At 41.9% G+C, this 28,000-nt stretch overlaps 2 protein-coding genes across 2 annotated transcripts; both read left to right on the plus strand.

Moving 5' to 3' along the window:
- Nucleotides 1–976: 976 nt before the first annotated feature.
- Nucleotides 977–10,776, plus strand: LOC124877310 (glutathione S-transferase theta-3-like). The gene is made up of 5 exons (XM_047380413.1): nt 977–1,175; nt 1,723–1,810; nt 4,154–4,304; nt 5,745–5,921; nt 10,426–10,776. Exons 1-5 carry the CDS (start codon nt 1,070–1,072, stop codon nt 10,624–10,626), a joined length of 723 nt encoding a protein of 240 aa, XP_047236369.1. The 5' UTR covers nt 977–1,069; the 3' UTR covers nt 10,627–10,776.
- Nucleotides 10,777–12,990: 2,214 nt separating this feature from the next.
- p2rx7 (purinergic receptor P2X, ligand-gated ion channel, 7) lies at nt 12,991–28,000 on the plus strand. Its single transcript, XM_047380271.1, has 13 exons — nt 12,991–13,193; nt 15,484–15,631; nt 15,718–15,789; nt 16,914–16,986; nt 17,545–17,641; nt 20,617–20,697; nt 20,919–21,054; nt 22,649–22,785; nt 22,957–23,047; nt 25,403–25,468; nt 25,992–26,096; nt 26,179–26,286; nt 27,380–28,000. The coding sequence occupies exons 1-13, from the start codon at nt 13,072–13,074 to the stop codon at nt 27,881–27,883; spliced, it is 1,740 nt and encodes a 579-aa protein (XP_047236227.1). The 5' UTR covers nt 12,991–13,071; the 3' UTR covers nt 27,884–28,000.

The raw sequence follows: 28,000 nt of genomic DNA on the forward strand, positions 1-28,000 counted from the left end.
GAAAAAGCTCCCTAGTTTCCACTGTATATTTCTGAGTGATACTGGAGAGAGCTGATTGCTCTGGTTATATTTAGTGGCAGCTTAAAACCATTTAAAATTTGAAAGTTTCTTTCTTCTTCTGTAACAGGAAAACAGGAAATGACCCTGTCTTTAAGTCTGTTTATAAGAATGTCCTCATGTTCAGAAGGAAAATCGTAAAGGAGACATCACATTCAGGCATTATCGGAGGACAGCTAAAAAAGAGGAAACCATAACAGAACAATGAGGCTGCTTTGATTATTTTGACAAGAAATAAAATTAAATAACATACTAGAAAATGTATGAAATCCTGTTTGTGGCATCCGTACTTGGATCTATGAAACAAGAAATGTTTGTAGAAATCACTGAATCAGCAGAGTGTGAACGTCCTGTAGAGATGTTTAGAGATCCAATCCATCAGTTAGAACTAGAAAGTATTACCGAGTAGAACCAGAAAACAATCAGCCAGTAAAACCAGACTGTAAGATTTACACCAGCCTGTCCTTCATGTTACGCTGGACCACCAACCTGGTCCCCCAGATCATCATCAGGCTTCTGTCTAGATGAACTAATGAGACAGTCTGTTAATCAGAACCAGGTGTTGGAACCGAGAATCAGCCCTGGGGGAAACATTCTCGGCCATTAACATTAAGTCCTTGACTGGTTGCTCCAGACTGCAGCTCGGCCTTCAACAACATGATCTTCCACAGGACAACGTCTCCAACAAGACCTTCTAATTGCTTCTGTAAACTCATTAGGAAAGGGACGGTGGTCCACACACAGAGGCACGTCATAGCAGATAAAAATGCGATTATCACCAGAGTGTTTACAAAATGTTGGACTAAGCCAAGGTCAAAGGCCAGACTGGTCAGCCCAGACGGCTTGTATACTTTGAACTGTCGCCACCGTTTAGAAATCAGTGAGTCGTCCAGCAAGGAGAGGCGGGGCTTTGGGGCAGTCGGGATAACAGGCAGGGCAGGACAGGACCGAGAACACAAAGGGGAACACCGTAGACACGAAGCATCTGCAGCCTGCAACCCTCTGCACCATCATGGAGCTCTATCTGGACCTGGTTTCTCCACCGTGCCGTGCTGTCTACCTGTTCGCAGAAGCTCTCAAAATCCCTTTTGAGTTCAAGCTGGTCGACCTCTCAGCAGGTAAGCTGAACGGTGCTTCTTGATGCCATTGCTTCTGCACGTTACAGGATGAGATTTAGCTCATATTCAGCTTCGAAGCTGAAGACATGGACACCAAGTTAACAACTAGAAAGTCACTCCTGTGAATGTTCTGTAGTTTTCTTTGCCTTATGTAGAAATTATTTTGTCTGGAAACCTGTTTCTGTTGAACTTTGTGCTACATATTTGTGAGTTGATGTGAGTTCTGGACTAACAAAAAGGAGCCTCTGGTGAGCTATCAGTTACGTTTTTACATTTCACCCAGAAAGCTCTCAGTCCCACGCAGAGAGCTGAGGAGTTTGGTTACTTTAACCCCTCCATGTCCAGCTTTTCCAGCTCTGCTTCCCTAATGATGTCAAACATTTTCACAGAGAGAGAAACAGATGTTAAAAGTGTTCAGAGCTGATATGAAGAAGAGTGAAAGTTGTTTTTAATCAGACATTCTGACTCTGAACACTTTAAACACATTTCCTGGGCATATTTTGACTTGAACCAGAGAGCTCTGTGATTATTTGTGTGTTTACTTCAGGACAGCAGTACACTGAGGAGTTTGGAAGACTCAGCATCGTGAAGAAGGTTCCTGTTCTGAAGGACGGCAGCTTCGTTCTGACAGAAAGGTGCTGCAGCAGTTTGTTCTCTGAAGGTCTGATCAGTCTGTGTTTAGAAACGGATCCAGTTTCAGATGATGCTATGATAAATTTCCCCTCAGATTTCAGCTTTTATGGAGCATTGAGCAACAAGGAAAACTCCATCAGGAAGCTAAACTAGAGGCAGCTGTTTTTATATTTAACAGAAACGTCCTGAGCAGGACAGAGAACCTTCCTGCACAACTCTTCCTGGTGTCAGATCTCCACCAGAGCTGTAAAACAGGAGTTCCTTAAGAATCTGATAAATACCAATATATTTATCCATGTAATAATAGATCAGTCTTTGCCCCTGAATCCAAACTCTTATTTCCATCCTGAAACGCCATGAGATGCTGAAACTCTCTGGTCAGTAAGTTCAACCATTTAATTTTAGCCTTATTATATTTTATTGGAACAAAACAAACATTACTAAGTGTAAATCTGCTGTTTGTGATGAAGGGTTGAATAATTCCTTATTTTGCAACAACCAGGTCTGCAGACTGTGCAGTGTCCTGAAGCCAGACACACACTTAGGGCCTGATCTTCAAAAGGTTTGCGAGTTTAAAAACGTGCAAACTGGACTACATGTACAAAGCTGATCTACAAACCAGGTGCAAATCGAATTGCATGTGTAAAATTTGCAGAACAACGAGCGCAAACTGTTTAGCATGTTTGCCTTCATGAATATGCAAAACATAAGATATTACATAAGATATGTATATAACATAAGATCTATTACCACCCGTAACGCGATTTATCAGACCAGAAACAGATTGTGGTGCTATTTTTACATTTATATGTAACAAGTTTGAAAGGCACACAGAATGTTGTGTCATGTGATTTAACAAAAAAAACCAAAACTGATCAACAGAGACCAGAAAAATATCATGGAGCCAAAGGGACAAAGAAGGAAAATTTAAAAATAAGATTAACTGTCTTGTGTGCTTCTTGTGTGCAAGACAGATTATTGAATTATTTTCCTCCCTCAATGTTCGGTTACGGCTCTGTGTGAAGCACATTCATGTATTTGTGGTCCGACGAAGTTGGAGGTAAAAACCCGTTTAGATGCTTGGAGCTGCGTTCAGTGTCCCGGAGACAACGGAGGACACCAGCATAGAGACAGACAACCAGGGAGCAATATATGCAGAGGAAAGAGTAAACCAGGAAGTCAAACATTAAAGAATAAACTGAGAAAGGCTCCTAACAATAATAGACACAGGGAACTGAACTGAAGAAGGGAAGAATTTGTTTTAGTTGTTTCCTGTTTTATTTTGCACAGATCAGCAGCAGAGTTTAACTTCTGTATTACTGTGGCTTAGAAAAGTATTCCTACCCCTTTGAATACAAATGCATGCTGCGGTTGGGTCAAAAACACGTTGGAAAACCGTCATTTCTCTTCCACTCAGCATTTCTGCATTGCTTTGTGTTGGTCTGTGATGTAAAATCCCCCCAAATATGCGTCAACATTTGTGGCAGAAACGTGAAAATATGTGGAAAGTGTGAATACTTTTTCAAGGAACTGTATTTTATTTTTTAATGTCACTGCGTATTAGTGTTTGGGGTTTTTATTTGGCTTTCAGCTAAATCTTGTGGCTTCATTAATAAACTTGATTTGGTTTGATTGAGAAAATCCTTTTAATAGCACAACTTCAACATATCTGTAGGTAAAATAGGCGTCCAATGTAGCTGAGCATTCACAACAAAAATACGCAGAATAAATTCATTTAAAACCCTGCACAGAGGAAGGTAGAAGATGCATTTTCTCACCGCTGCTCGCTTCAGTTCATAACAGATGAGCAGATTTGAATCAAACCTGTAGAAACACTGACAGACCCACAGTTAATGGTAAAGTTCATGTTCTGTCTGCTGAGCCTGTTGTGTCATTTGGAGGCCAAATACATATACAGTATTTTATATCTCGACACTGGAAGTAATTTCCTCTGTTGAAACGTGCAAACAACTGGTGGACAAATCTTTGAAATGTATGGTTCTTGTGACTTAATTAGGATTTTTAAGGTAATATTTTTATTATTTAAAAGTACCAGAATTTGAACAATATTTTAGAGTTTTGTCTGCCCCATTATAGAAAAAAAAAGACGTATAAATCACTCTTACTTCAGGACAATCTGTTGCTGCTCTTCCCGCCTCTACATTGTTTGAACCTTGGTGGATGAAGCTGAGACAAACGTCCAGGTCTTTCAGAGCAGAAGACACTTTCTTATATTTAATCAGGTATCGTGTCTGATTTGTTTCAGGACGTTAGAACTCAGTGAAAATGCCTGACTTGAGGACGTATTCATCCCTTTTCTGATTCATTTGCTCTGTCTGTTGCAGCACTGCAATCCTGGAGTACCTGGTGCAGAAATGTTCTGTGGCGGACCACTGGTTTCCAGCTGACCTGCAGCAGCGAGCTCGTGTTAATGAATACTTGTCCTGGCAGCACCTAAACCTCCGATCTCACTGCTCAAAGGTCTTCCTGCTCAGGGTTCGTGTCCCACATCAGCTGCACGCTGCAACCTCGTTGCACATTTTAATCAGTTCTCATGTTTGTTTTGTTCCTTTATGTTGCCCTGAAATCATACGTTGCGTAGGAACATGTCTGACTGCTTTTATTTGTTTAAAAACTATCAATGAAAGACAAATTATGCTAAAAACTGAATTTTTGAGTTAATGATGGTGCGTAATGAAGGATTTAGGTTTTTTCTCAGGCCTGCATTAAATTTCACAATAACCGAGATCCGGGGTCAGAACCTTTATTACCAAAAGAGCCAATTTATTCTCTTCGGGTTTCTTTCTCGGCCAACAATGAAGCGAAACACCTGAACATTCAATAAAAATGAAATCATATACGCGTCTAGACAGCCAATTAAATACTGGTGTTCATAGCTGTTTAATGAGACTTCTGTTCCTGAACATAACTACACATCCAAATAATATATAAATGAAAATTTCATTAATAAATAAATTATTTGTTGTTTTTAAAACCCGGTTAATAGGTTTTTACTATATTGTCCACTTTTCTATTGCTTATTATGTAGAAATATTCTAGTAATGATTTGATGCTTTCCACTGATTATTCTGTTAATCTTAACTGTTGCTGTTGAAGAGGTTAAAGGGTTTATCCTCCACTAAATAATCCTTTTGGTGACCATGAATTTTTGCATGACACTTTTCAGCCTTTCTTGTAGATTTTGTTGACACCTTTGACCTTTCTGTGGGGGAGTAAAGCCAACTGAGCTCCTAAAGTAATCTGGACAAGTAGTTCTGAACCATAAACACTCAATTCAGTTTATTTCTTTGGTGCCAATTCACTGCAAATGTTGCAAGAAACTTTAGCAATATCTAATCAAATCATCAGCTTCTGATCCATTTACATACAGTCCGGTTCCGTTTAGCTCAGCTGACTGCAGTCATTGAGTTAGCAGCAAACCGACAGTGGAGAGGACTGACTCCTTCTAACAGAAACTAAACAGGAAGAAACCTGCCTTTGGATCAGACCTGGACATTTTACGGCCCGCGGGTCACATCGGACACTTGATGTGTGCTGAACTAGCCTGCGCTGGTCAGCAGAAAATTCTAAATGAAACGTGGTAGCTTGTTAATTGTGCACACCAATCCAGATACAATCCACTCCTCCTTAAAAGAGAAACTGATGCAGAGTTTTTACTTGGGGTTGGAATATTTTCAAGGTATCTTCTGGTTGTTTGTTTGGATCGGGACTTTGAGTAATAAAAGCATATGATCTGCCATAAAACCACCGCACCATGAATAATCAAACAGCATAGTACACTCAGCATCAGCGCAGCAGGTGTTCTTATAAGATCGCTTCAGATTAACCAAAGTTTCAGATTTATTGGCTACATTTTAGCTGCACCTGTTTGAACTGGTGCTGCTGCAGAGTCTCATTAATGATTTCTGTGGGCAGACTGTGTATCCATTCGTTATGGGCTCCGAGGTCCCGAAGGAGAAGATGGACACTGCTGTGGAGGACATGAAGCTGTCCCTCAACATGCTGGAGGAAAAATTCCTGCACAACAAGCCGTTCATCCTTGGGAATAAGATCTCTCTGGCTGACCTGGTGGCCATGGTGGAGATCATGCAGGTAATGGCACGAACAGCTGGTTACCTGGTGCTGTTGTCACTTTGAAATCTGCTCCACATGCAGGAGGTCGGATTTGACTTTTATAGCTCATTTAACTTCTAGATTTCTCCAGCATCATGATTTGATTTTCTTTTAATCAGAAAATGTATGGAACATCAGTTATTAATTGACATTAACCAGTCTATGTTCTAGTTTCTATTTAGACTAATTTTGGCTTTTTTACTTGTGTTGTAAGATTTTACTGTTTAAATTTGCGGATTTAAGGCAGAAAAAGAAACTCATTGGTTTGTTTCTTAAGACAATCATCATGCAGCCTCTTCCAATGGACATCATACTTGGGTCAGCATCTGAAAACAGAACTATAGGGGTTGGACAATGAAACTGAAACACCAGGTTTTAGACCACAATAATTTATTAGTATGGTGTAGGGCCTCCTTTTGCGGTCAATACATCGTCAATTCGTCTTGGGAATGACATATACAAGTCCTGCACAGTGGTCAGAGGGATGTTAAGCCATTCTTCTTGCAGGATAGTGGCCAGGTCACTACGTGATACTGGTGGAGGAAAACGTTTCCTGACTCGCTCCTCCAAAACACCCCAAAGTGGCTCAATAATATTTAGATCTGGTGACTGTGCGGACCATGGGAGATGTTCAACTTCACTTTCATGTTCATCAAACCAATCTTTCACCAGTCTTGCTGTGTGTATTGGTGCATTGTCATCCTGATACACGGCACCACCTTCAGGATACAATGTTTGAACCATTGGATGCACATGGTCCTCAAGAATGGTTCGGTAGTCCTTGGCAGTGACGCGCCCATCTAGCACAAGTATTGGGCCAAGGGAATGCCATGATATGGCAGCCCAAACCATCACTGATCTACCCCCATGCCTCAATTCAATTCAAAAATATTTTATTAATCCCAAAGGGAAATTAAATGTTGTTGTAACTCATATTATGAAGGTTTCTTCAAAGAGCAGTTGTAGATGCTGATGGCTGTGGGCAGGAAGGATCTCCTGTAGCTCCGTCTTACAGCAGATCTGAAGAAGCCTCTGACTGAAGACACTCTGTTGTTGTAGGACAGTCTCATGAAGAGGATGCTCAGGATTCCCCATAATGTTCCTTGTCCATCTTCTTGTCCATCTCTGATCCACACCACGACTGCAGAATCATCTGAGTATTTCTGCTGATGACAGGAGTCTGTCTGGTCCTGGAGGTCTGAGGTGTACAGAGTGAAAAGGAATGGTGAGAGTACCGTCCCCTGTGGTGCTCCTGTGCTGCTGACTACCTGGTTAGACTCATAACCCTTCAGTCTCACAAACTGTGGTCTGTTTGTCAGGTAGTCTTTGATCCAGGAGATTGTTGAGGCCTCCACCTGAGTCTTCTGGAGTTTCTGACAAAGCAAATCAGGTTGGATTGTGTTAAATGTTCTGGAGAAATCAAAGAACATGATCCTCACAATGCTGCTGGCTTTGTCCAGATGACAGTGGGTTTGTTGAAGCAGGTGTATGATGGCATCTTCAACTCCAACTCCACAGCGATAAGCAAACTGAAGGAGGTCCTGATAGTTTACTGTTTGCTTACTGCCAACAGTTCAATATCTGGACTGCAGAGATAACACTTCACAGTAACATGTCCTGGATGACACCATCTGTTGTTCACAAGTACTGCCAGTCCACCTCCTTTACATTTGCCGCTCCTCTTTAAATCTCTGTCTGCTTGTATGGTTAAAAAGCCTGGCAGAGAGACGCTGGAGTCGGGGATATGATCCTGCAGCCATGTCTCAGTAAAACACATAATACTGCATGCCCGGTACTCTGGCTGGGTCCTTTGTAGGGCTTGGAGTTCATCCAACTTGTTTCCCAATGATCTCACATTGCCCGTCAAAATCGACGGAAGAGATGGTTTGAACTTCCTCCTTCTCTCTCTTCTCTTAGCTCCTGCTCTGCATCTACGGCGTCTCCTTTTCAACTCATCTGGGATTTGGGGTTGTAGTTGAAGTATTATTTGAGCTATTGAGATATTAATCAGCTGCTCCTGGTTGTGAGAAACAACCCCGTTGCCATGGCAATGCATCATAACAAATGTCAAAAAATAGAAAGTATTAAGAAAAATCCTCCAAGCTGCACAGCATCCAACACCGGAGAGGACAGTTGTCCAAAAAAAAAAAAAATCAACTGTATCCACCACAAGAGGAAGAGTTCCCAAAAAAGAATAAATCAGAATCAAAAGTAACAGAGCTACTCCAACCTTGAGCAGCGCAATTCTAGAATTCAGAATTCACTCTGCTTCACTCTGGGCATGCAACAGTCTGGGTGGTACGCTTCTTTGGGGCTTCTCCACACCGTAACTCTCCCAGATGTGGGGAAAACAGTAAAGGTGGACTCATCAGAGAACAATACATGTTTCACATTGTCCACAATCCAAGATCTGCGCTCCTTGCACCATTGAAACCGACGTTTGGCATTGACATGAGTGACCAAAGGTTTGGCTATAGCAGCCCGGCCGTGTATATTGACCCTGTGGAGCTCCCGACGGACAGTTCTGGTGGAAACAGGAGAGTTGAGGTGCACATTTAATTCTGCCATGATTTGGGCAGCCGTGGTTTTATGTTTTTTGGATACAATCCGGGTTAGCACCCGAACATCCCTTTCAGACAGCTTCCTCTTGCGTCCACAGTTAATCCTGTTGGATGTGGTTCGTCCTTCTTGGTGGTATGCTGACATTACCCTGGATACCGTGGCTCTTGATACATCACAAAGACTTGCCGTCTTGGTCACAGATGTGCCAGCAAGACGTGCACCAACAATTTGTCCTCTTTTGAACTCTGGTATGTCATCCATAATGTTGTGTGCATTTCAATATTTTGAGTAAAACTGTGCTCTTACCCTGATAATTGAACCTTCACACTCTGCTCTTACTGGTGCAATGTGCAATCAATGAAGACTGGTTACCAGGCTGGTCCAATTTAGCCATGAAACCTCCCACACTAAAATGACAGGTGTTTCAGTTTCATTGTCCAACCCCTGTAATCTTCTTGACTGATATCAAACCTTTGATTCTTTACTTCCCCCTGCTGGCCGTCAGAGTAAACGCAGGTTTGTGGTAGGATTTAGTTTTGTCTCCAAGGTAAAACCGCTGTTTTTATTTCCTCTTTTTAGAAATGCACATTTTATTGAGACATCTGCAAATTAGTAAAGCTACATGAAAAATCCTTTAATCGCATTTATGGCATGAAGAGTTTAAACAAGAGAAACGGAAAAATAATTAAACTCACCTGCTTATTATTCAAAGTTTTAAACATTCATTATTATAATCACAAAGATAATAAAAATCATTTTAAAAAGTCACTTATTTCAGTTTGTTGCCGTTGCTTCAAACTGCACATATTATAACTGGACAAAACTGAGACGAATAAAGATTTTCAGAAGAAAACTGGTAAAAAACTGAAACAATAACATCAAAAATAGCTTCTATATGAAAAATCATGTCTGATTTTCTGTAAACTGAATGTAAGTGTTAATTTGTTTTATTGAGCAGCCACTTTGATCAGATTACAGAAGCTCCTCTGTTTGTAAATCATAGGTAATGCATCAGTTGTTTGAATCAAGCAGGACAGTGTTTGCAGTTCACAGCCTCCTTCTCAGTGGCAGAATTTTACCTCAGAATCAACCAGAATTTAAAGTCCGAATACAATATTCTGCCTTTTAATTATTCCCTCTGACCTTGATAACATAACAAACACAAACTTCAATATTTTTATGATTTATATAACAAAGTAACACATGATTATGAACTGGAAGAAAAACGATTTATGGTTTTCAGTGTTAGATGCATTTGCATTCAGCCCCATTTTTAGCGATACCACTAAATAAAGTCAAATGCGTTTTATATGTTAGTACTTGATGCTTTTATTAAAATAAATGTGAATTGATTTAATCTGTGACTTATTAAACCCCTTTGAATGATCTAAATGTAGCAGTTTATCAGAGGTCGAGATGAGCAGTATCAACTTTTTTGTTTTGTTTATTGTGATAACGATAAAAGAGACGATAAAAACAGTATTTTAATACCTGCGACTTTTTTTAGGCAACTGTATGGCTGTGACTGCATGTTACTGTGATCAACTCCACAAACACAAACTGCTCTAAAAACATATATTACAAAATTGGCGTCTTCAGGACACCAGTTACATAGAGAAGTGATTTTTTATCACCATTTATTTATTTATTCCATTTATTAATATTCTATTAATAATATATCTGTCTGTATCAGTTGTTAGTATCGGACCGATACCGATGTTAATGTTGATATCGTGCATCTCTGGTTAAATTTATTGATACATCAAACATTTTTATTATTATAGCAATTAATACAATAACTGCTAATCCCTGTGAAAGGAAGCTGTGAAAAGATTCTGATATATTTAAGAGATTTTTAATTTCTAATGAACGACTCCTCAGACTGAGACACTGTTTTGACAAATACTGGCGATGTTTTCAGCCTCTGGCGGTGGGCGTGGACGGGCTGGAGGGCCGGCCGAAGCTGACGGCCTGGAGGGACCGAGTGAAGAAGGAGCTTGGAGAAAAGCTGTTCGACCAGGCTCACGAGGCGGTCCTGAACTCCAGCGGCTTGCAGCAGAAGATGCAGAACAACAGCGAGATCCAGAAGCTCAAACCCATGTTACTCAAGTATTTCCGCTGAGGACCAGAAATAAAGATTTGATCTCATGTTTGGTTGTTTCAGCAGAACTCCGCTGCAGGGCTGAGAAAGAACTGAACCATCATTCGGGTATTAAAGGTATTAAAAACTGGATCTGTGTATTGTGTTCAATAAAAACATGAGCAAAATAAACTGATTTACTAAATGCTTTTTATTTTCATACAGCATAAACAGAACAAATCTTAATCTTAATATCCAAGTTAAAAATGTGTTTACAAAATAAAACTTGGAAAAAGGTGAAATATTCACATACCTTTCATTGTTTTTGTAAAGAACCAAAGCAGAAGAAACCAGTGAGCTGAACAGGGATCAGTTTTAACAGAAAAATCCTTCTAAAAATGATGATTATTCATTCCAAGCTGGTTATTTCCTTAACTAAATGTTTTCTGGTGTATTGTCCTTGTCTAGTATCAATATTAACTCCAAATAGACCATAGGCTGCTGTTCAGCACACCTCTTTTCTCCTCAAACAGATGTTTGCTGATCTTCATCAGAATGGTAGATTGCTAAGATGTGACGCTGGTATTGTGCAGGCTGTGCTCTGTGTGCAGCTCAGAGGATGCTGCAGGAACTAGAGGGGGTGTCTGTGTGCAACCATGAATTTCTGTCTTTGTCAGTCACTTTTTCCACACAACAATCCACCCGTTCAGCAGCAAACAAGAACGTCTTTATTCGGATAAATCTGCACTTTTAGTTTAAGTGTGATGACAGAAACGAATCGGCTACTTGCAGCACAAAACTGACTCATAAAAAAATTGACATACTAAAGAGTCTGCTATAAATCTGATAATTCATGATTTGTTTACCTGAGATTACATTTTTAAAGTTTAAGAACAAGAAAGAGGGATCGTGTGTAGAAGAAGAAATTCCTTCAGTGTTGTCTTTAGAGTCTCAGTTTAACTGGAGGCCATTCGAGATCCTCACCAAACACCTGTGTGACATTATGGGACACATTCCCAAAGTGCTTGGCTGTCCAAAAATGGTAAATATAACTAATTATACTTCCACTTTAAAAAATAAAATGGCGTATACAGACGGTTGATGCTGAAAGCTGACCTCAACCCAGGATGCTGATCGGTATTGGCCGATGTTAGTCATTTTGTTAGTCAACACACCCAAATCAAATGACGATTCATTGTAGGTCTCTGCAGAACTTTGACATGCTGAGAATTGGACCATTTGAATCAGCTGTGTTGGAGCACAGACACATCTAAAACTGGCAGAACAGCTGGACACCCATGCTAGATGGTTTTTCAACACCCAAATCTCATGAAGTTTCTTCCTGTTTCTGCAGTGACAGAAGAGCTGAGTTGCTTCCTCCACAGAATCAGGTTGGACAGATTTTATCCAGCTCATCGCATTGAGTGGATCTGAATCATTGTTGTCATAATTTATGAAAACGAGCATTGAATACGCCTTGTCTATGGAAAAAAATAAAGCACAAACAAACAAACACTTCTATCACTATTATTTTAAAAATAGCAAAAAACCAAAAAGGAGACAAGTGTCAAAGTTTAAAACTAATCTAATTTTCATAATTCCTTTTTTCCTCCCCATCCAAGGAGACAGACTTTCTTTTGCCTTTGGCTGCTTTCTCACTTATTTTGTCCAAACCTGTAGCCTGATCAGCATATTGTACTGGGGAAGGACATCGTCCTTTAATTAATCTCCAACTTTATCTGCCGGATGTCTAAATAATCAAAATCTCACTTTACAGTTTCTTTTAGTGTTTTACTCCATCTTCTACAGTTAAACAAATACAAGTAAACAAGTTCTTCTAAATTCTTCTGTTTAGTTCGCCCCCAGTCTAAGTAGATAACATGTTTATATTATTCTAATTCCAAATTAAAAATAATAGCTCCAGTCCTCAACCTACCTGTTTCTGAGACCTTTCAGGTTTTTTAACATGCCTCTGATTGCAGGCGCTGGGCTTCATAAAACTGTCTAAAAATCAGCGTAATGCTGCCATCTGGTGGCCACAAAACATCTGAGCAATGCTGCCATCTGGTGGCTGCTAAGAAGAATCGGACAAAGCCCAGTGTTTTGATTTTTGAATTTGCCACTGAATCCAATACATTTAAAAATATATATATATATTTAAAGGAAAAGAATAAAGATAATTGAATCATGAGCCAAAAAAATATTCTAATTTTCTTGGTAACTAATCAACCGGTGATTAAATATTTAATCAACTACACATTTATGAATTTTTGTCAAAATCTTTTGTTTAAAGTTTCCATTGTAAATATTTTTTATTGAATTTATTTCTTCTGAATGGGATTTAAAGATGCGGCTGCAGCTCCGCTGAACTCCGAGGAGCTGCAGCTGGACATGTGACTGGGTCCACACAGGAAGACGAGTCAACCCGAGGTTCCTCCTACGGTCCACAACCCAAACTCCGACTGTCTCACAGACACACCTTTCAGCATGCCCTGCTGCGACCCACTCGGTCTGTGTCAGTACCAAACCAACAAACTGCTCCGGATCCGGAGCGTCCGGCTCGGTTCGCTCAAATGGAGCCTGAACGGAGCGATCCTGCTGTTCATCTGGTGAGAAATATTTTTACACCCCCTCATTTTCCATCAGGGAGCAGTTGCACTTTCACTGGTTCAGTTTAGATCATTTTCATTGCTGAATGGTTCGCATGCTGATCCATTAAATCACGAACTGATGCACTTGTTCAGAATTTAATTTTAAAAAGCCTTAAACTGCTTTATTGTGAAAAAAACCTGATTTTTGTAAGAATTTTTCGAACATCTCTATTTTTCTTCGCAGTAGATTTCGCGCACAAATTATTATCAAACGTATTTTCTTTGAACAGTTGACTGTTGGAGACAACCTGCATAAAAAGATGAGGGATTATTAATGCAACAAACCTGCAAAAAGAGTTAAGAAATGCAGCCTTAAAAGTAGAAATTATTAATTAATTAACAAATCTTTAAATACATGAAACATAAGACATAAAGTCATGATTAAATTTAAATTGGAAAGGGTTTACTCATGAACACCAGAACTTTTTTGTCTGCCATCAGACCCATAAATCTAAGCGACATCCCATTCTGAATTAATATGGCTTTAGCCGACCCTTTGCTGCCAGATCAACCTCTACTTTTCTGAAAAGGTTTTCCTCACGGTTTAAGAGTGTTGGAAATGCTTGACCATTATTCCAGAAGAGCATTTGTGAGGTCAGACACTGATGTTGGACGAGAAGACCTGGCGTATAGTCTCTTGCCGGCAGAGGTGTTCTGTTGGGTTGAGGTCAGGTTCCAAACGAACTGAGCAGTAAAACGCCTTAAGTTCCAGGTATTCAGACTCTATGCTTGTAATATTTGGTGACATTTGTTGTTTAATGCGCATAAAAGTTTTAGAAGGTAAAGAGGTGGTAAGTTGGTCAAGTCACGAAGAAACTACAACAAAGTTGTTTCAATGCCAAAACAGCAGATGCCAACCAGAAGCAAGTTTCTCAATAAAACCTTGTTGTTGACGTGGAAATACTCTTTATTCCAATATCTGGATTTCTCATTTTCTGGGCTCTATGTCTGTTATGAACCTGAAGCAGAACAACAACACATTTTACTAATTTATCGCAACTGGCAATACTATTGGTAACTATTGCTATGACGCTATGTGCCTGTTTTCTTCTGTCCTCTCATGTGTGCTTCCATCACTCTGTGACCTTTAACCTTCTGGGTAATGTCATCAGTGTACAGTGTGAACATCTGCTGCCCTCAGAGTCTGTCCAACTGGATAAATATTACATTGGCATGAAAAAAATGCAAGTTCATAACACTTGGAACATATTAGCCAACAATTACTGCACTCCAAGCAATATGAGTTTTGCACACACTGATATTAAAATGACGATATATTTGGGATATATTGTGCAATAAATATTAGTATTGCAATATTCACCAATCTTATTGCACATTTTCCTTATATTGTGCAGTCCTAATTGGAACACCTAAGCTCAGTAAGTTGGATGTGTGAGCGAATAAAGTGTAGGTCCACCTCATGGTCTAACAGCTTTTAGAACCACCTTTAGCAGCAGAACCCTCAGTAGTGGTTTTATGTCTGACTTTATCAGTTTCTCACTTCATTTTGATGAGATTTAGGTCCATTCTTCTTTCTGGTGTTGTTTCAGTTCATTGAGGTTTGCAGACATTTGTTTCTGTACAGCTCTATTAAGGTCCACAGCATTCCAGTTTGGTTGAGGTTGACACTTTGACTAGGCCATTCCGACACCCTGGTTTCAGCCACTTGGTTGTAGATTTGTTGCTTTGTTTGGGATCGTCGTCCTGTTGATGGTCGAGTTTGGGTCGAGTTTAAGCTGTTGGTGTACAGAGGAGCCAATGAGTGCAGGTTGTGTTGTCAAACAAGCCCAGATAATCCCCTCTCCACCACCTTGCTGGACTGTTTTATATAGGGTGTCTGTGTTGATCTGCTGTGTTTGATTTACTTCCAACATGGTGTTGTGGATTATGGCTAAACACCTCTGCTTTGGCCCAGCGATGGACTGGCGACCTGTCCATGTGGACCCCGCTTCCCGCCCATAGACTGCTGGAGATAGGCACCAGCTTCCCCGCGACCCACTATGGAAGAAGCGGTAGAAAATGACTGACCTCTGCTTCGCTCTCGTAGGCTTAATTTATTTAAATTTAGTTTTACAACCCAAGTCATGCTGCCATATTGTTTTTATGGAGAAGGGGCTTTTTCTTGATAATTATTGCAAACAAGCCATACTTTAACAGTCTTTTTTCCAATTTTATTGGCATGAACTTCAATATTTAGCAAAATTAAGATCTGAAATTACTTTCTGGCTAATGTGTTTATATTTTTCAGTATCATGATGCTTTGGAACAGGGAGTACCAGGAGTTTGACCTGGTTGTGAGCTCCATCACCACCAAAGTGAAGGGTGTGGCTCAGACACACCTACCTGGGGTCGGGGACGTAGTGTGGGACGTGGTGGACTACAGTGGGGCCTCTCAGGTGGGAGTTTGGTCTTCTAAATTTCAAGGTTTTTCTGTATTTGTCAAAAAAGAGCTCTTCAAAGACATTTCTTCTTCTCTTTTTAGGGCAAAAACTCCTTCTTTGTGGTGACCAATGTTATTGTGACAAAGAATCAGAAACAGGGAAAATGTCCAGAGGTACTTAAACTATTAACTTGTATTCATGATATAATTTATAATATAATAAAGTACTTTGAGCATTTTACCATACATGGATTAATAAACCTCAGATGTCGCGGTCAGCTTTCCCAGGTACTGAGGACCTCTGTGTTCTGTCCAATATGCAGCTCATGCAATAAAATAGACAGAAATCACTACAGATAAGGAGGAACTAGGAAGGAAATCCTCTCCTGCAAATTTTACACCAACCTCAATTTATTTATCCAAGCAGCCAGACTTTCCTGTAATCTCTTAGAAGTGACCTTGACCAGCAGTTCTCCTGGGCCCCTGAAGATCTTTCCATGACGTTCTTTGGACTCTGGCTACTCCAGGACCTGATAGTATTTCCCCCTTCTGCCCAAGAGCCTGAACTGACCAATTGGCCCCCATCTTCACTCGGATATTCAGGAGGTCTCTGAAGCTGTGTGAGTTTCCCTCATGCTTCAAATGCTCCACCATCGTCCCTGTCCCCAAACTCGGCACCATCACAGGGAAAAATGACGACAGGCCTCTCGCCCTGATGTCAGTGGTCATAAATATCCTTTGAGCGACTGGTGCTGAAGCATCTGAAGGACCACAGGCCCCTTGCTGGACCCCTGCAGTGTGCTTACCGGGCAAATGCAGTCAATATATAAAGCATCCATGCATGTACATATTGTTCCTTTAATCCTTTATTCTACTTCCTCTAAAGTTTATATATTTATTGTCTGACTATTTTGAGCATGTAATACAGAAGTCAAACTACTTGACGTTGGTTTCAAAGTGTGTGAAACAACACGCTCACAGCATGAAAACGGTATTGGACTGAAAATGTGTGAGAAAGTGGTCAAAGAAAAACTTTGGAAGACCAGAAAGTCTGGAAACCTGCTGACCAAGACCACTGTAAGCGTCTACGAGAAAGTCTGACTGTTTTGGAAAGAAAACAGATGGAGTCACTAATGGTCAGACATGTTGGCATCTGGTCTCATTTTGTGTGGGAATATCTCCATCATTTTTATTTCACTCGGTATCTTAAAGTTTGTGTGATTGATCCTCCAGGTGATTAAAGTGCTCAATACCATAATAAACCAGGACTAATGGTGACAGACATGTTTGTCTCCCAGGTTCCCTCTAAAGGCCGGCTGTGCCGCTCTGATAAGGACTGTGAGAAAGGAGCCTGGGACCAGCAGAGCCACGGTAAACTGACTGGTTTCATCTGACCGGTTGCAGAAATAGACGATTTAAACAAAGAAGATTCAGTTTTAGTCAGTTGAGCTTCATTGCTGCAGCTTCTGGCATTTTCATCACAAAACTGTATGCAGGCTACAGCTGCTCCAAAAAAGTCACATAAATACACAAAATCTGGATTAATCCGCTGCAAAAAATAGTCCCTGAACAGATTTGATGGAAGTTACTGAGCTTATCTCAAGCTGTTTTATTAGCTTTGTTTCAGTGTATTCTGTTTCTATTCTGTATGTTTATAGACTGAGGTTAGTTTCGTCTTTTGACGCCGCTGCTAGACGTCCAGACTTACCTGCATGCATCTCCTTCTCCTCCCTTGACATCTGTGTGTTTCAGCTTCAGTTCAGCTCAGCAGTAACTCTGCGGCCCGTTTCAGCTCCAGTTCGGCTCTGCAGTAACTCTGCGGCCCGTTTCAGCTCCAGTTCGGCTCTGCAGTAACTCTGCGGCCCGTTTCAGATCAGCTGCAGGAATCCTCCCGCTGCAACAAACTCAGGACAGTTTTCTCTTCTGCAGGGATTCAGACCGGTTCCTGCATCAAGTTTGATGTGATGAAGAAAACCTGTGAAGTGTCTGCGTGGTGCCCAATTGAAACCAAGACAGCCCCTCCAAGGTTACTCAATCTTTATTTTTCAGTTATTAATGCGAGTTAACTGAATCTGGATGATCTTTTTTACAACAAAAAGTCCATTTCTTACAGTATTTTGTTCTTATACCTTTTGTGGAGAACGTCTTTTTAAATTATGCTGACTCACAGAAAACTGTTCAGGAGTTGGCAGTATGGACAAACTGGTGTTTCGACCCACAGATGCTGGAACCGACCCTCCAGATCCAGCAGATTGATGCTGGGTCGGAGGTCACATCTTAGCTGCTGCTGTACATGTTGATTGGTTAAAGACTGGGGAACCTGTATGAGAACAGGAGGCTCTCAGCATGACTCAGGCAGTCTATAGAAACTGTGTGGATAGTTTGTTAAAGGGTTCCAGCTGATGGCAACAACATCTGTGTGGGTTAAAAATGAGGAGAGCGACAGTTTAAAGGCTAAAATTATTGGACCTGTAATTGTCCTTTTTAATTCAACCTAAACATCATGTTTGTTACTGAAGATGTTGATTTTGGATCTGGACCATATGCAGGCTAATCCAGCGTCGGCTCCAAATAGGTAATTTTTATTACAGGTAGAGGAGAGCCGGGAACAACCTCACACTACATGGTTTTTCTGCAGTTGACTGAAGAAAGTGTAAAGCAGTGCAAAATGTTTTAATTTCACCATATTCATCATGTTTGTCAGAAATAAACACTAAAATCATGTTTCAGAGAACTGCTATTGTGTTAAAGTGGCGACGCAGTGAAATGTTACAACTAACAAATACTGAGGGGTTAGTTGGTGCTAATTGATTCAATAGAAATCTATCTACAGAATACAGACAGTTTGATTGCCCATTTACCCTCTTTATTGCCTATTCAAATAATACACAGATTCGTTATAATTTCCCAAATCTATTGATTCACAGCTTTTCATCATTTCCCATCATTTAATGTTTTAACCAAAGAACGACTGTTCATCCTTTGATTTTTTTTTGGAGCCTCTCTTAGTGTCAGAATGAATAATAATTCAGAGTTACGCTGCTAAACAAATAAAAAAATCTTTATAGTAACGGTGAGGTCTGGGAATGGAATAGCAACCATCGTACTCGTACTCGTCGTCTTCCGCTTTATCCAGGACCGGGTCGCGGGGGCAGCAGACTCAGCAGAGACGCCCAGACGTCCATCTCTCCAGACACCTCCTCCAGCTCCTCCGGGGGGAGCCCAAGGCGTTCCCAGGCCAGCCGAGAGACATAGTCCCTCCAGCGTGTCCTGGGCCGTCCCCTGGGCCTCCTCCCGGTGGGACATGCCTGGAACACCTCCCGAGGAAGGCGTCCAGGAGGCATCCGGTATAGATGCCCGAGCCACCTCAACTGGCTCCTCTCGATGTGGAGGAGCAGCGGCTCTACTCCGAGCCCCTCCCGGATGGCCGAGCTCCTCACCCTATCTCTAAGGGAGTGCCCGGCCACCCTACGGAGGAAGCTCATTTCCGCCGCTTGTATCCAGGATCTCGTTCTTTCGGTCATGACCCAAAGTTCATGGCCATAGGTGAGGGTAGGAACGTAGACCGACCGGTAAATCGAGAGCTTTGCTTTTCGGCTCAGCTCTCTCTTCACCACAACGGACCGGCACAGTGCCCCTATTACTGTGGCAGCCGCACCGGTCCGTCTGTCGATCTCCCGCTCCATTCTTCCCTCACTCGTGAACAAGACCCCGAGATACTTAAACTCCTCCACTTGAGGCAGGAACTCCCCTCCAACCTCAAGAGGACAAGTCACCCTTTTCCGGTCGAGTACCATGGCCTCGGACTTGGAGGAGCTGATCTTCATCCCAGCCGCTTCACACTCGGCTGCGAACCGCCCCAGCGCATGCTGTAGGTCTTGGCTAGAGGGGGCCAGCAGGACCACGTCATCTGCAAAAAGAAGAGACAAAATCCACTGGTCCCCAAACCAGACCCCCTCCGGCCCTTGGCTGCGTCTAGAAATCCTGTCCATAAAAGTTATGAACAGGACCGGTGACAAAGGGCAGCCCTGCCGGAGTCCAACGTGCACCGGGAACAGGTCCGACTTAGTGCCGGCAATGCGGACCAAACTCCTGCTCTGCTTGTACAGAGACCGGATGGCCCCTAATAAAGGGCCCCCGATTCCATACTCCTGGAGCACCCCCCACAGGGCATCACGAGGGACACAGTCGAATGCCTTCTCCAGGTCCACAAAACACATGTGAACCGGTTGGGCAAACTCCCATGAACCCTTGAGTACCCTGTAGAGGGTTTAGAGCTGGTGACGAAAACCACACTGCTCCTCCTGAAGTCGAGGTTCGACTATCGGTCGGACTCTCCTCTCCAATACCCTGGCGTAGGCCTTACCAAGGAGGCTGAGGAGTGTGATCCCCCTGTAGTTGGAACACACCCTCCGGTCACCCTTCTTATGAAGGGGGACCACCACCCCAGTCTGCCAATCCAAAGGCACTGTCCCCGTCCGCCATGCAATGTTGAAGAGGCGTGTCAACCATGACAGCCTCACAACATCCAGAGACTTGAGGTACTCAGGGCGGATCTCATCCACCCCGAAGCCCTGCCACTGTGGAGGTTTTTAACCACCTCGGTGACTTCAGCCTGGGTGATGAAAGAGTCCAACCCCGAGTCCCCAGTCTCTTGTTTCCACCAGGGAATGTGTGATGGCAGGATTGAGGAGATCCTCGAAGTATTCCTTCCACCGGCCGATAATGTCCCCAGTCGGGGTCAGCAGCTCCCCACCCCCACTGTAAACAGTGTTGGCGAAGCACTGCTTCCCCCTCCTGAGGCGCCGGACGGTTTGCCAGAATCACTTTGGGGCCAACCGGTAGTCCTTCTACCGGAATAGCAACCACAGCTGAAAGAAAAACTTTGAAAGAAGTTTGGAAACTGGAGAGCTGCTGATCAAGAATGTAGGAACTGGGTCTGGATGATGATTTAAGACTTTTACACAGTTTCTTATGTAATAAGATGCGTTTTCTTTGAAGACCTGCTCTGCTGGCAGCAGCTGAGAACTTCACTGTCCTCATCAAGAACAACATCAGGTTTCCAGCCTTCAACTTCATCCGGTGAGACACTTCTGAAACATCTTAATAAATCAGAAGCTGCAGTAGTTTTAGAAACAATGTCTGAGCCTTGGAAAATATCTTGGCAGGAAAATGTTTTTTCATAAAGAACCAATTCACAACAAATGTTGTCTCAAGGCCTTTTACAAGGGAAAAAACAATGTATTCCAGTTTAATTCATGACCCTGGGAGTGAAGACACTGACTCTGGGGTCTGTTTCCCAGTCGGAACATCCTCCCACAGATGAAAGACGCCTACCTGAGGAGCTGCCACAGAGGAAACGACTCGCTCTGTCCCATCTTCCGACTCGGAGACATCATTCGAGAGGCCGGGGAGAAGTTCTCTGACATGGCCGTGGAGGTAGGGATGTTCTGCATGAACCTTCATTGTTCTGCTCATGTCTGTAAAATATGTTTGGAACATTTTTTATTTGGTGGCCTGAATGCCAAGCTGGGAGCAGATCGCTTTTTCTGCTTCTGTTTCCCTGTTTGAGCGTTTGGTTGTCCTCAGAGAGAAATGAAACTGAACTTAAAATAAAAACAGGAAGAAACTGTCTTCAGTTTGTGTGGATGACTGTCAGCATATGTTTAAAAGTGGGACAGAATACAGTTCTGTCTTATTATCTAAGTCCTAAAGTCTTCTTACTGCAAAGATGTACTGTATGTCTGACTGGCCTTTTTATTTAACCTTTTTTCTTTTTCACCTTCTATTAAATTGCATTTTAATGACTTATTTATAGGAAGAGGTTACGCTGAAAGATTTCTCTGACCTGTTCTCTTTAAAGGGCACACGTCATAATTTTAACAACAGTTTAATGTAAAATGTGTTCAGGCTTCTAATTCATGGTAGCTACATTAATTTCCATGTTTGATTTAGAAATACGTTTTAAAAATCAGGCTTTTTACAAGGTAGCCAAGGACACAACCCGAAGATGGTGAAGAAAACAACAAAATGACAATCAAACTTGGGTATTGATGCTAAATCAAAAGAAGACCAGAAGAAGGCATATCAGTCAAACATGGCGACAGTCAAACCAACAGTCAAACATGGCGGTGGTAGTGTGATGTCTGGGGCTTCCATGTAGCTTCAGGACCCTGGGGGACTTTCTGTAGTTGATGGAAACCATGAATTTGATTCTCTAGCAGAAGGTCCTGAGGAGGAATGTCCACCCATCATTACATGATCTCAGGCTAAAGCTTGGGTTATGCAGCAGAACAATGATCCAAAGAACACCAGTTCACTCTCCTCTGAATGAGGATTTAAGTCCTCTGAATCGGACTTAAATCTGATTAAAGATGCCGTGGTATGACCAGAACAAACGAGCAGAGCGCAAGTACCCTGGTTCGAATCCCAGAGTCTGTCACCCTTGGCCCCGAAATGGTCCCTGGGTGCCGCACAGCAACCCACTGCTCCCTAAGGGATGGGTTCAATGCAGAAGACACATTTTGTTTTAATGTACAATTGCAATGACAAATAAAGACAATTATCATTATTATTATCATTAAACTGACTTATAATGCAGGGAAACTCTTCACTGTGTCTAAATATTAATTTTCCAGAGTGGAGATAATTTTCTCCACAGCGAGGTGAAAGACTCAGTATCAGCTGATACATGAAGTACATTTAGTGAAGTTAGTTTTGTCTGAAAGTAAAAGTGGTTTAATCTGAAACATTCAGGTGAGACAAAAAAAAATCAAAAACAGGAAATTTGTAATGAGGGAAATGGTTTTTACAGCACTGTGTAAAACATGAACTCAGTCATTGTTCATGTTGGAAAAGTAAATGCAGCATGTTTTTGGTTCGAAATGTAGCTCCATGCGGAAATTAGCCCTAAAATCAGCAGCAGAATATTAGAAATATGAGCCTGTGAAAGTTTTAAATGGAAATGAAGTTTTGAAATGGGAAGTGTGTACGAGCGCTCCTGGTTAAACAGTATTTCCATTGTTGGCCACAGGGGGGCGTCATCAGCATTCAGATCAAATGGGACTGCAACCTGGACCGGCTCATGCAGCGCTGCCTCCCCAGATACTCCTTCAGGCGGCTTGATGAGAAAGAGAGCAACAGGACGCTGTACCCTGGCCTCAACTTCAGGTGAAGGTCATGAACTCGTGGATCACCATGGAAACCATGAAAATAAAGAGTTTAAATGATTAATCCCAACAGGATCTGTTTAAAGAGCATCAACTGAAGAATATTCCAGTATCTGTCAGATTTCATGTGAACAAACTTGTCTCATGAATAAATCTGCTCTCCATTCGCCAGGTTTGCGAAGTACAACGTGGTGAATGGCGTTGAGGAGCGAACGCTCTTCAAAGCCTTTGGGATCAGGTTTGATGTCATGGTGTTTGGACAGGTAGGTTCATTATGCCTTCTTTATCTTTCCTGGTCTTTAATTGCAAGTTTGCTGCTCTGGACTTTTGTTCTGGGAAACCTTTTGCTCGCTGGCGGAAAAGAAAATGCTGAAAGCTCAGCCCAACCACCTCCTACCAGTTGCTGATTTAAGAAATATTTCAGAATGCTGTGTTGCTTGTAGAAGTTCAGTCCCAGTCTTGATTACCTTGTTCACCTTTTGGCCACAAAACGTTGGGGTATTGTTGTAGAACCTAATCCTGCTTTAAACTTCTCCAGAACATTCTCCCTGACCTCTCGGCTGTGTTCCTCGGTCTTTATGATGCCGTTTGTTAAACACAAATACATGCCACACTTGTTACATTTTTGTTTTTAGCAAAGTAAGACAATTATGTATCATTTTTCTTTCACTTCACAATCATGCACCACTTAGTGTTAATTTGTCACATGAAACCCCAACGTTGACATTTGTAAACGTGAAAAATTTAAAAAAGTTGAGGGGGTGTAAATACTTTTTCAAGGCTCTGTATTTTTTTGGTGCAAAGCATCAAAAAATCTAATAAATTTGTGTTTTCTTTGTTTAATAAAACAATATTAGGGTGAATCGAAATCTGTTGCATATAGAGGGGTTGGACAATGAAAGTGAAACACCTGTCATTTTAGTGTGGGAGGTTTCATGGCTAAATTGGACCAGCCTGGTAGCCAGTCTTCATTGATTGCACATTGCACCAGTAAGAGCAGAGTGTGAAGGTTCAGTTAGCAGGGTAAGAGCACAGTTTTGCTCAAAATATTGAAATGCACACAACATTATGGGTAACATACCAGAGTTCAAAAGAGGACAAATTGTTGGTGCACGTCTTGCTGGCGCATCTGTGACCAAGACAGCAAGTCTTTGTGATGTATCAAGAGCCACGGTATCCAGGGTAATGTCAGCATACCACCAAGAAGGACGAACCACATCCAACAGGATTAACTGTGGACGCAAGAGGAAGCTGTCTGAAAGGGATGTTCGGGTGCTAACCAGGATTGTATCCAAAAAACATAAAACCACGACTGCCCAAATCACGGAAGAATTAAATGTGCACCTCAACTCTCCTGTTTCCACCAGAACTGTCCGTCAGGAGCTCCACAGGGTCAATATACACGGCCGGGCTGCTATAGCCAAATCTTTGGTCATTCATGCCAATGCCAAACATCGGTTTCAATGGTGCAAGGAGCGCAAATCTTGGGCTGTAGACAATGTGAAACATGTATTCAGTTTCATTGTTCAACCCCTGTAGAACAAAAGTCAGTTACCTACAGTATGGAGTTAGAATACAGTGTGTTAGAAATGGTCTGAACTTAATGAGATTTAATACAGGGGTTGGACAATGAAACTGAAACACCTGGTTTTAGACCACAATAATTTATTAGTATGGTGTAGGGCCTCCTTTTGTGGCCAATGCAGCATCAATTCGTCTTGGGAATGACATATACAGGTTCTGCACAGTGGTCACAGATGCGCCAGCAAGACGTGCACCAACAATTTGTCCTCTTTTGAACTCTGGTATGTCATCCATAATGTTGTGTGCATTTCAATATTTTGAGCAAAACTGTGCTCTTACCCTGCTAATTGAACCTTCACACTCTGCTCTTACTGGTGCAATGTGCAATCAATGAAGACTGGTTACCAGGCTGGTCCAGTTTAGCCATGAAACCTCCCACACTAAAATGACAGGTGTTTCAGTTTCATTGTCCAACCCCTGTAGATTTAATGTGGTGCTACAATAATACGTTCACAGAATCCGTTACATTTCTAGCAAAAAAATCTCTACTGTCAGAAATTTGTTGCTCTGTGAAATACATGTATTCACTTACAATAATACATGCATGTTTAATATTTTTAGACTCTAAATGTGTCTCTAATTGTGTTCTTGTATGATTAGTCCAGGGGTGTCTTAAGTGCAGCCCAGGGGCCATTTGCCGCCCTCGGAATAATTTTGTGTGGCCCCAAACATTTGTTTTGCAGCAATAGAGGCCTTTATGTTGTCATTTCTTGAAAGTAGGTAGACAGTAAATGGGGTGAAGAGAGGGGGAAGACATGCAGGGTAGGTGGCTGGAGCTCTAACGCAGCGCCACGCCCAGTTTTTGCAATTTCAATAGAAAAATATGATAAATAACAATTTCTGGCCCCAAGGAAAAGTTTGTACACCACTGGATTAGTCTAACACAAGTACATGACATTGCAATACAAGACTTACTTTTGCTCTAATTTCATTGGTACCTAAATTTCCACCCTGAGGAACTCCTGGCCTCTGTGTTACTAAATCTTTGGCTGCAGCTCTGGACTTTAACGCTAACAGTTCGGTTTGTTTTTCAGGCGGGGAAGTTCAGCTTCATTCAACTCATCATCTACATTGGTTCAACGCTGTCGTACTACGCTCTGGTGAGGAATGACATTCAGTGCTGAACACATTTACTGATAATATTTAGGACTCAAAAGAATCAAAAACAACACAAAAGTCAAAAGCGGCTCAACATAGCCAGAATATAAAGGGAGATGCAATGATGAGATTGTGCAATCAGCATGAATGTGTGTGCATGTGTTTTTATGTTAAGGTTTTAACAAACTGCTCATATTTCTCAAGCTCACATACATTTTTATTGGTCATACACAGATCAGATAACTTTTTTTCTAAATTCTTTATACTTGTACCAAATACTGTACCAATAAAAGATATTCTGATTCTTCTACAGTCTGTTTACACTCAATGACAAAAATATTGTTCACCAAATTTTCTGCCATGTGCCTGGAAAAAGGCTTGTAATTTATTTTACACCTCTAGATGTCACTAAAGCATCACAGTTTTCTCAGGTTAATCACGAAACTTGAAAATATGCCCAGTGGTTCTGGTAAATTATCACGTTTGTCCAGTTAGGTTTCCATCTGTGTGTTTTTATATCCCCAGACAACTGTGTTCATCGACTGGCTCCTGGAAACCAGCTGTTGTTCTGCAGAGGTTGGACGGAACTACTCTGAGAGGAAAGTGGAATCGGTCCAGGACACGCAGCAGGTGATGATCTGACCCGGTGTCGTTTGTCAAAGCGATCAGTAAGTGAAGTCCTTCAGCACTTTTCCAACCGGCTGTGTTGCAGTGCATCCTCTGCGTGTCATACGTTGATGAAAAGAAGCTTCGGCTGGTGAAGAGATCACACAAGAAAAGTCTCCAAAACCTAAAACCGATGTGTGTTCAGCCCCGCAAGGTAAACCAGCTGCAGAAGTTCAGTGAGAAACAACGGCAGAATCGGTTTAAACCTGCATAAATTACCTCCAAATGGATTTACTTCAGTTTTTAGATTTTTTTTTCATCCACTGCTAACATTCCAGTTCCTTTTATGGATTTAATTTAAATAAAATTCATAAAACTGGTTTGTTTCTCCACAGCCAGAGGACCAGATCAGAGCCATGTCACAGCTTTGGGAAATATTTGATCCTACCTCTGTTGAGGTGCAGAGACAGTTCATCTGCACAAATCACTCACTGGATCTGTCACATTATTCCTGCATACAGATGTTTTGATGTCCTCAGCTCTGCACTGTTGGATGGAGCACAGTAAACAAAACAATAAACAAAGGCGGCGCATCTTTTTCGAGACGTAAAATGTTCCATGCGGCTTTCGAGTCTAAAAATCATTCGGTAAACTTCTCCGATAATTTTACCTGAAGGAGTACCCAGAAACACACTAATGATATGATTAGATTCTCTGTTTTCTACTAGCACCGGGACACAGAATCTGGTTCCTGTATTTACATGTGGTTCTCCCGACCCAGACACATCTGACCCATAAACACACTGAATGTTCTCGTCTGGTTTGCAAACAAACTACGGATGTGAAAATGCCCTTAAAGATGATTTTCACATTTTAATGTGTTGTTGGTCTCCATAAATCCACCTTCAGCTCTTGATAAAAGCATCAGCAGAAGAGTTTGTTCTGAATAAGGTCCACAAATTATCTTGGTCAGAAACCCAACAGTTCCCTTTAAGCAGTGACTTAAAGCATTATATCATCAGCATATAATTAAACTGCACCCTGTGTTTAAGATATTGTCTCAAACAGTGTTTTTAAGTAACTTAAAAATTAAAAGATCTCCTCAGCATTTCAGCTACACTTCACTTTCTGCACTTACAAAATAATAACATATTAAACATGCTGGATGGTATTTTTCCTGACTCGGTCAATCTCTTGATTCTGATTCTGGTAATCAGCCGCACGTTCTCCTGTTTTTTGAGAGCTTGCTGCCTGGGTTTTATTCCTGACGCTGCAGATTTGTTGAACAGATTTTTCTTTCCCATCAGGAGGACTCAGGACACCTGAGAGCCGTTCTCTGTCTCCAGCCGGATGTCAGTGTGGACCACAATGCTCAGCCTGCCCTGGACCAGAAACCAGCCCCTGACTCTAAACGGCGTCATCCAGGCTGGTGTAAATGTGACTGCTGCAGTCCCTCTGTTGCCCCACAGGAGGAGCTGTGCTGCAGGCAGAGTGATGGTGCCTGCATCACCTCGTCTCCTCTGTTCAAGCAGCTGGTGTTAGGCCGTTCACTGCTGCAGGCCGTCCTCCTCTACCAGGATCCTTTGTCTCCCCCCGTCGGTGGGGCTCAGACCGCCGCCCTGCGTCACTGCGCCTACAGACAATACATCAGCTGGAGGTTTGGGGTCCCACCTCATGACACCCACCCAGTCATCCCCAGCTGCTGCGTGTGGAGAATCAGAGAGGAGTATCCAAGTCCGGACGGCCGGTACAGCGGCTTCACACCCGTCAGGAAGGTCTCGGTGCCGACTCAAAACAACGGAAAGCTTTGAGGGAAAAGAGCCCCTCTCACTGAAAGATCTACTAACAATGTGTTTTTGTAACATTGGGATACTGAAAAGAGGAAATGCATAAAGTTTACTCTCAACCAATAAATCACTTTGAAGTTC

This window comes from Girardinichthys multiradiatus, chromosome 12 (assembly GCF_021462225.1).
Source record: "Girardinichthys multiradiatus isolate DD_20200921_A chromosome 12, DD_fGirMul_XY1, whole genome shotgun sequence".
Classification (NCBI taxonomy): domain Eukaryota; kingdom Metazoa; phylum Chordata; class Actinopteri; order Cyprinodontiformes; family Goodeidae; genus Girardinichthys; species Girardinichthys multiradiatus.

Excerpts from the sequence above, each read along its gene's own strand:
- p2rx7 (XM_047380271.1), top strand. The coding sequence starts at position 13,072 with ATGCCCTGCTGCGACCCACTCGGTCTGTGTCAGTACCAAACCAACAAA. Across the intron at positions 13,194-15,483 it reads GCGATCCTGCTGTTCATCTG|TATCATGATGCTTTGGAACA; the intron begins GTGAGAAATATT and ends TATATTTTTCAG. Across the intron at positions 20,698-20,918 it reads CCAGCCTTCAACTTCATCCG|TCGGAACATCCTCCCACAGA; the intron begins GTGAGACACTTC and ends TCTGTTTCCCAG.
- LOC124877310 (XM_047380413.1), top strand. The coding sequence starts at position 1,070 with ATGGAGCTCTATCTGGACCTGGTTTCTCCACCGTGCCGTGCTGTCTAC. Across the intron at positions 1,176-1,722 it reads GCTGGTCGACCTCTCAGCAG|GACAGCAGTACACTGAGGAG; the intron begins GTAAGCTGAACG and ends TGTTTACTTCAG. Across the intron at positions 5,922-10,425 it reads CCATGGTGGAGATCATGCAG|CCTCTGGCGGTGGGCGTGGA; the intron begins GTAATGGCACGA and ends CGATGTTTTCAG.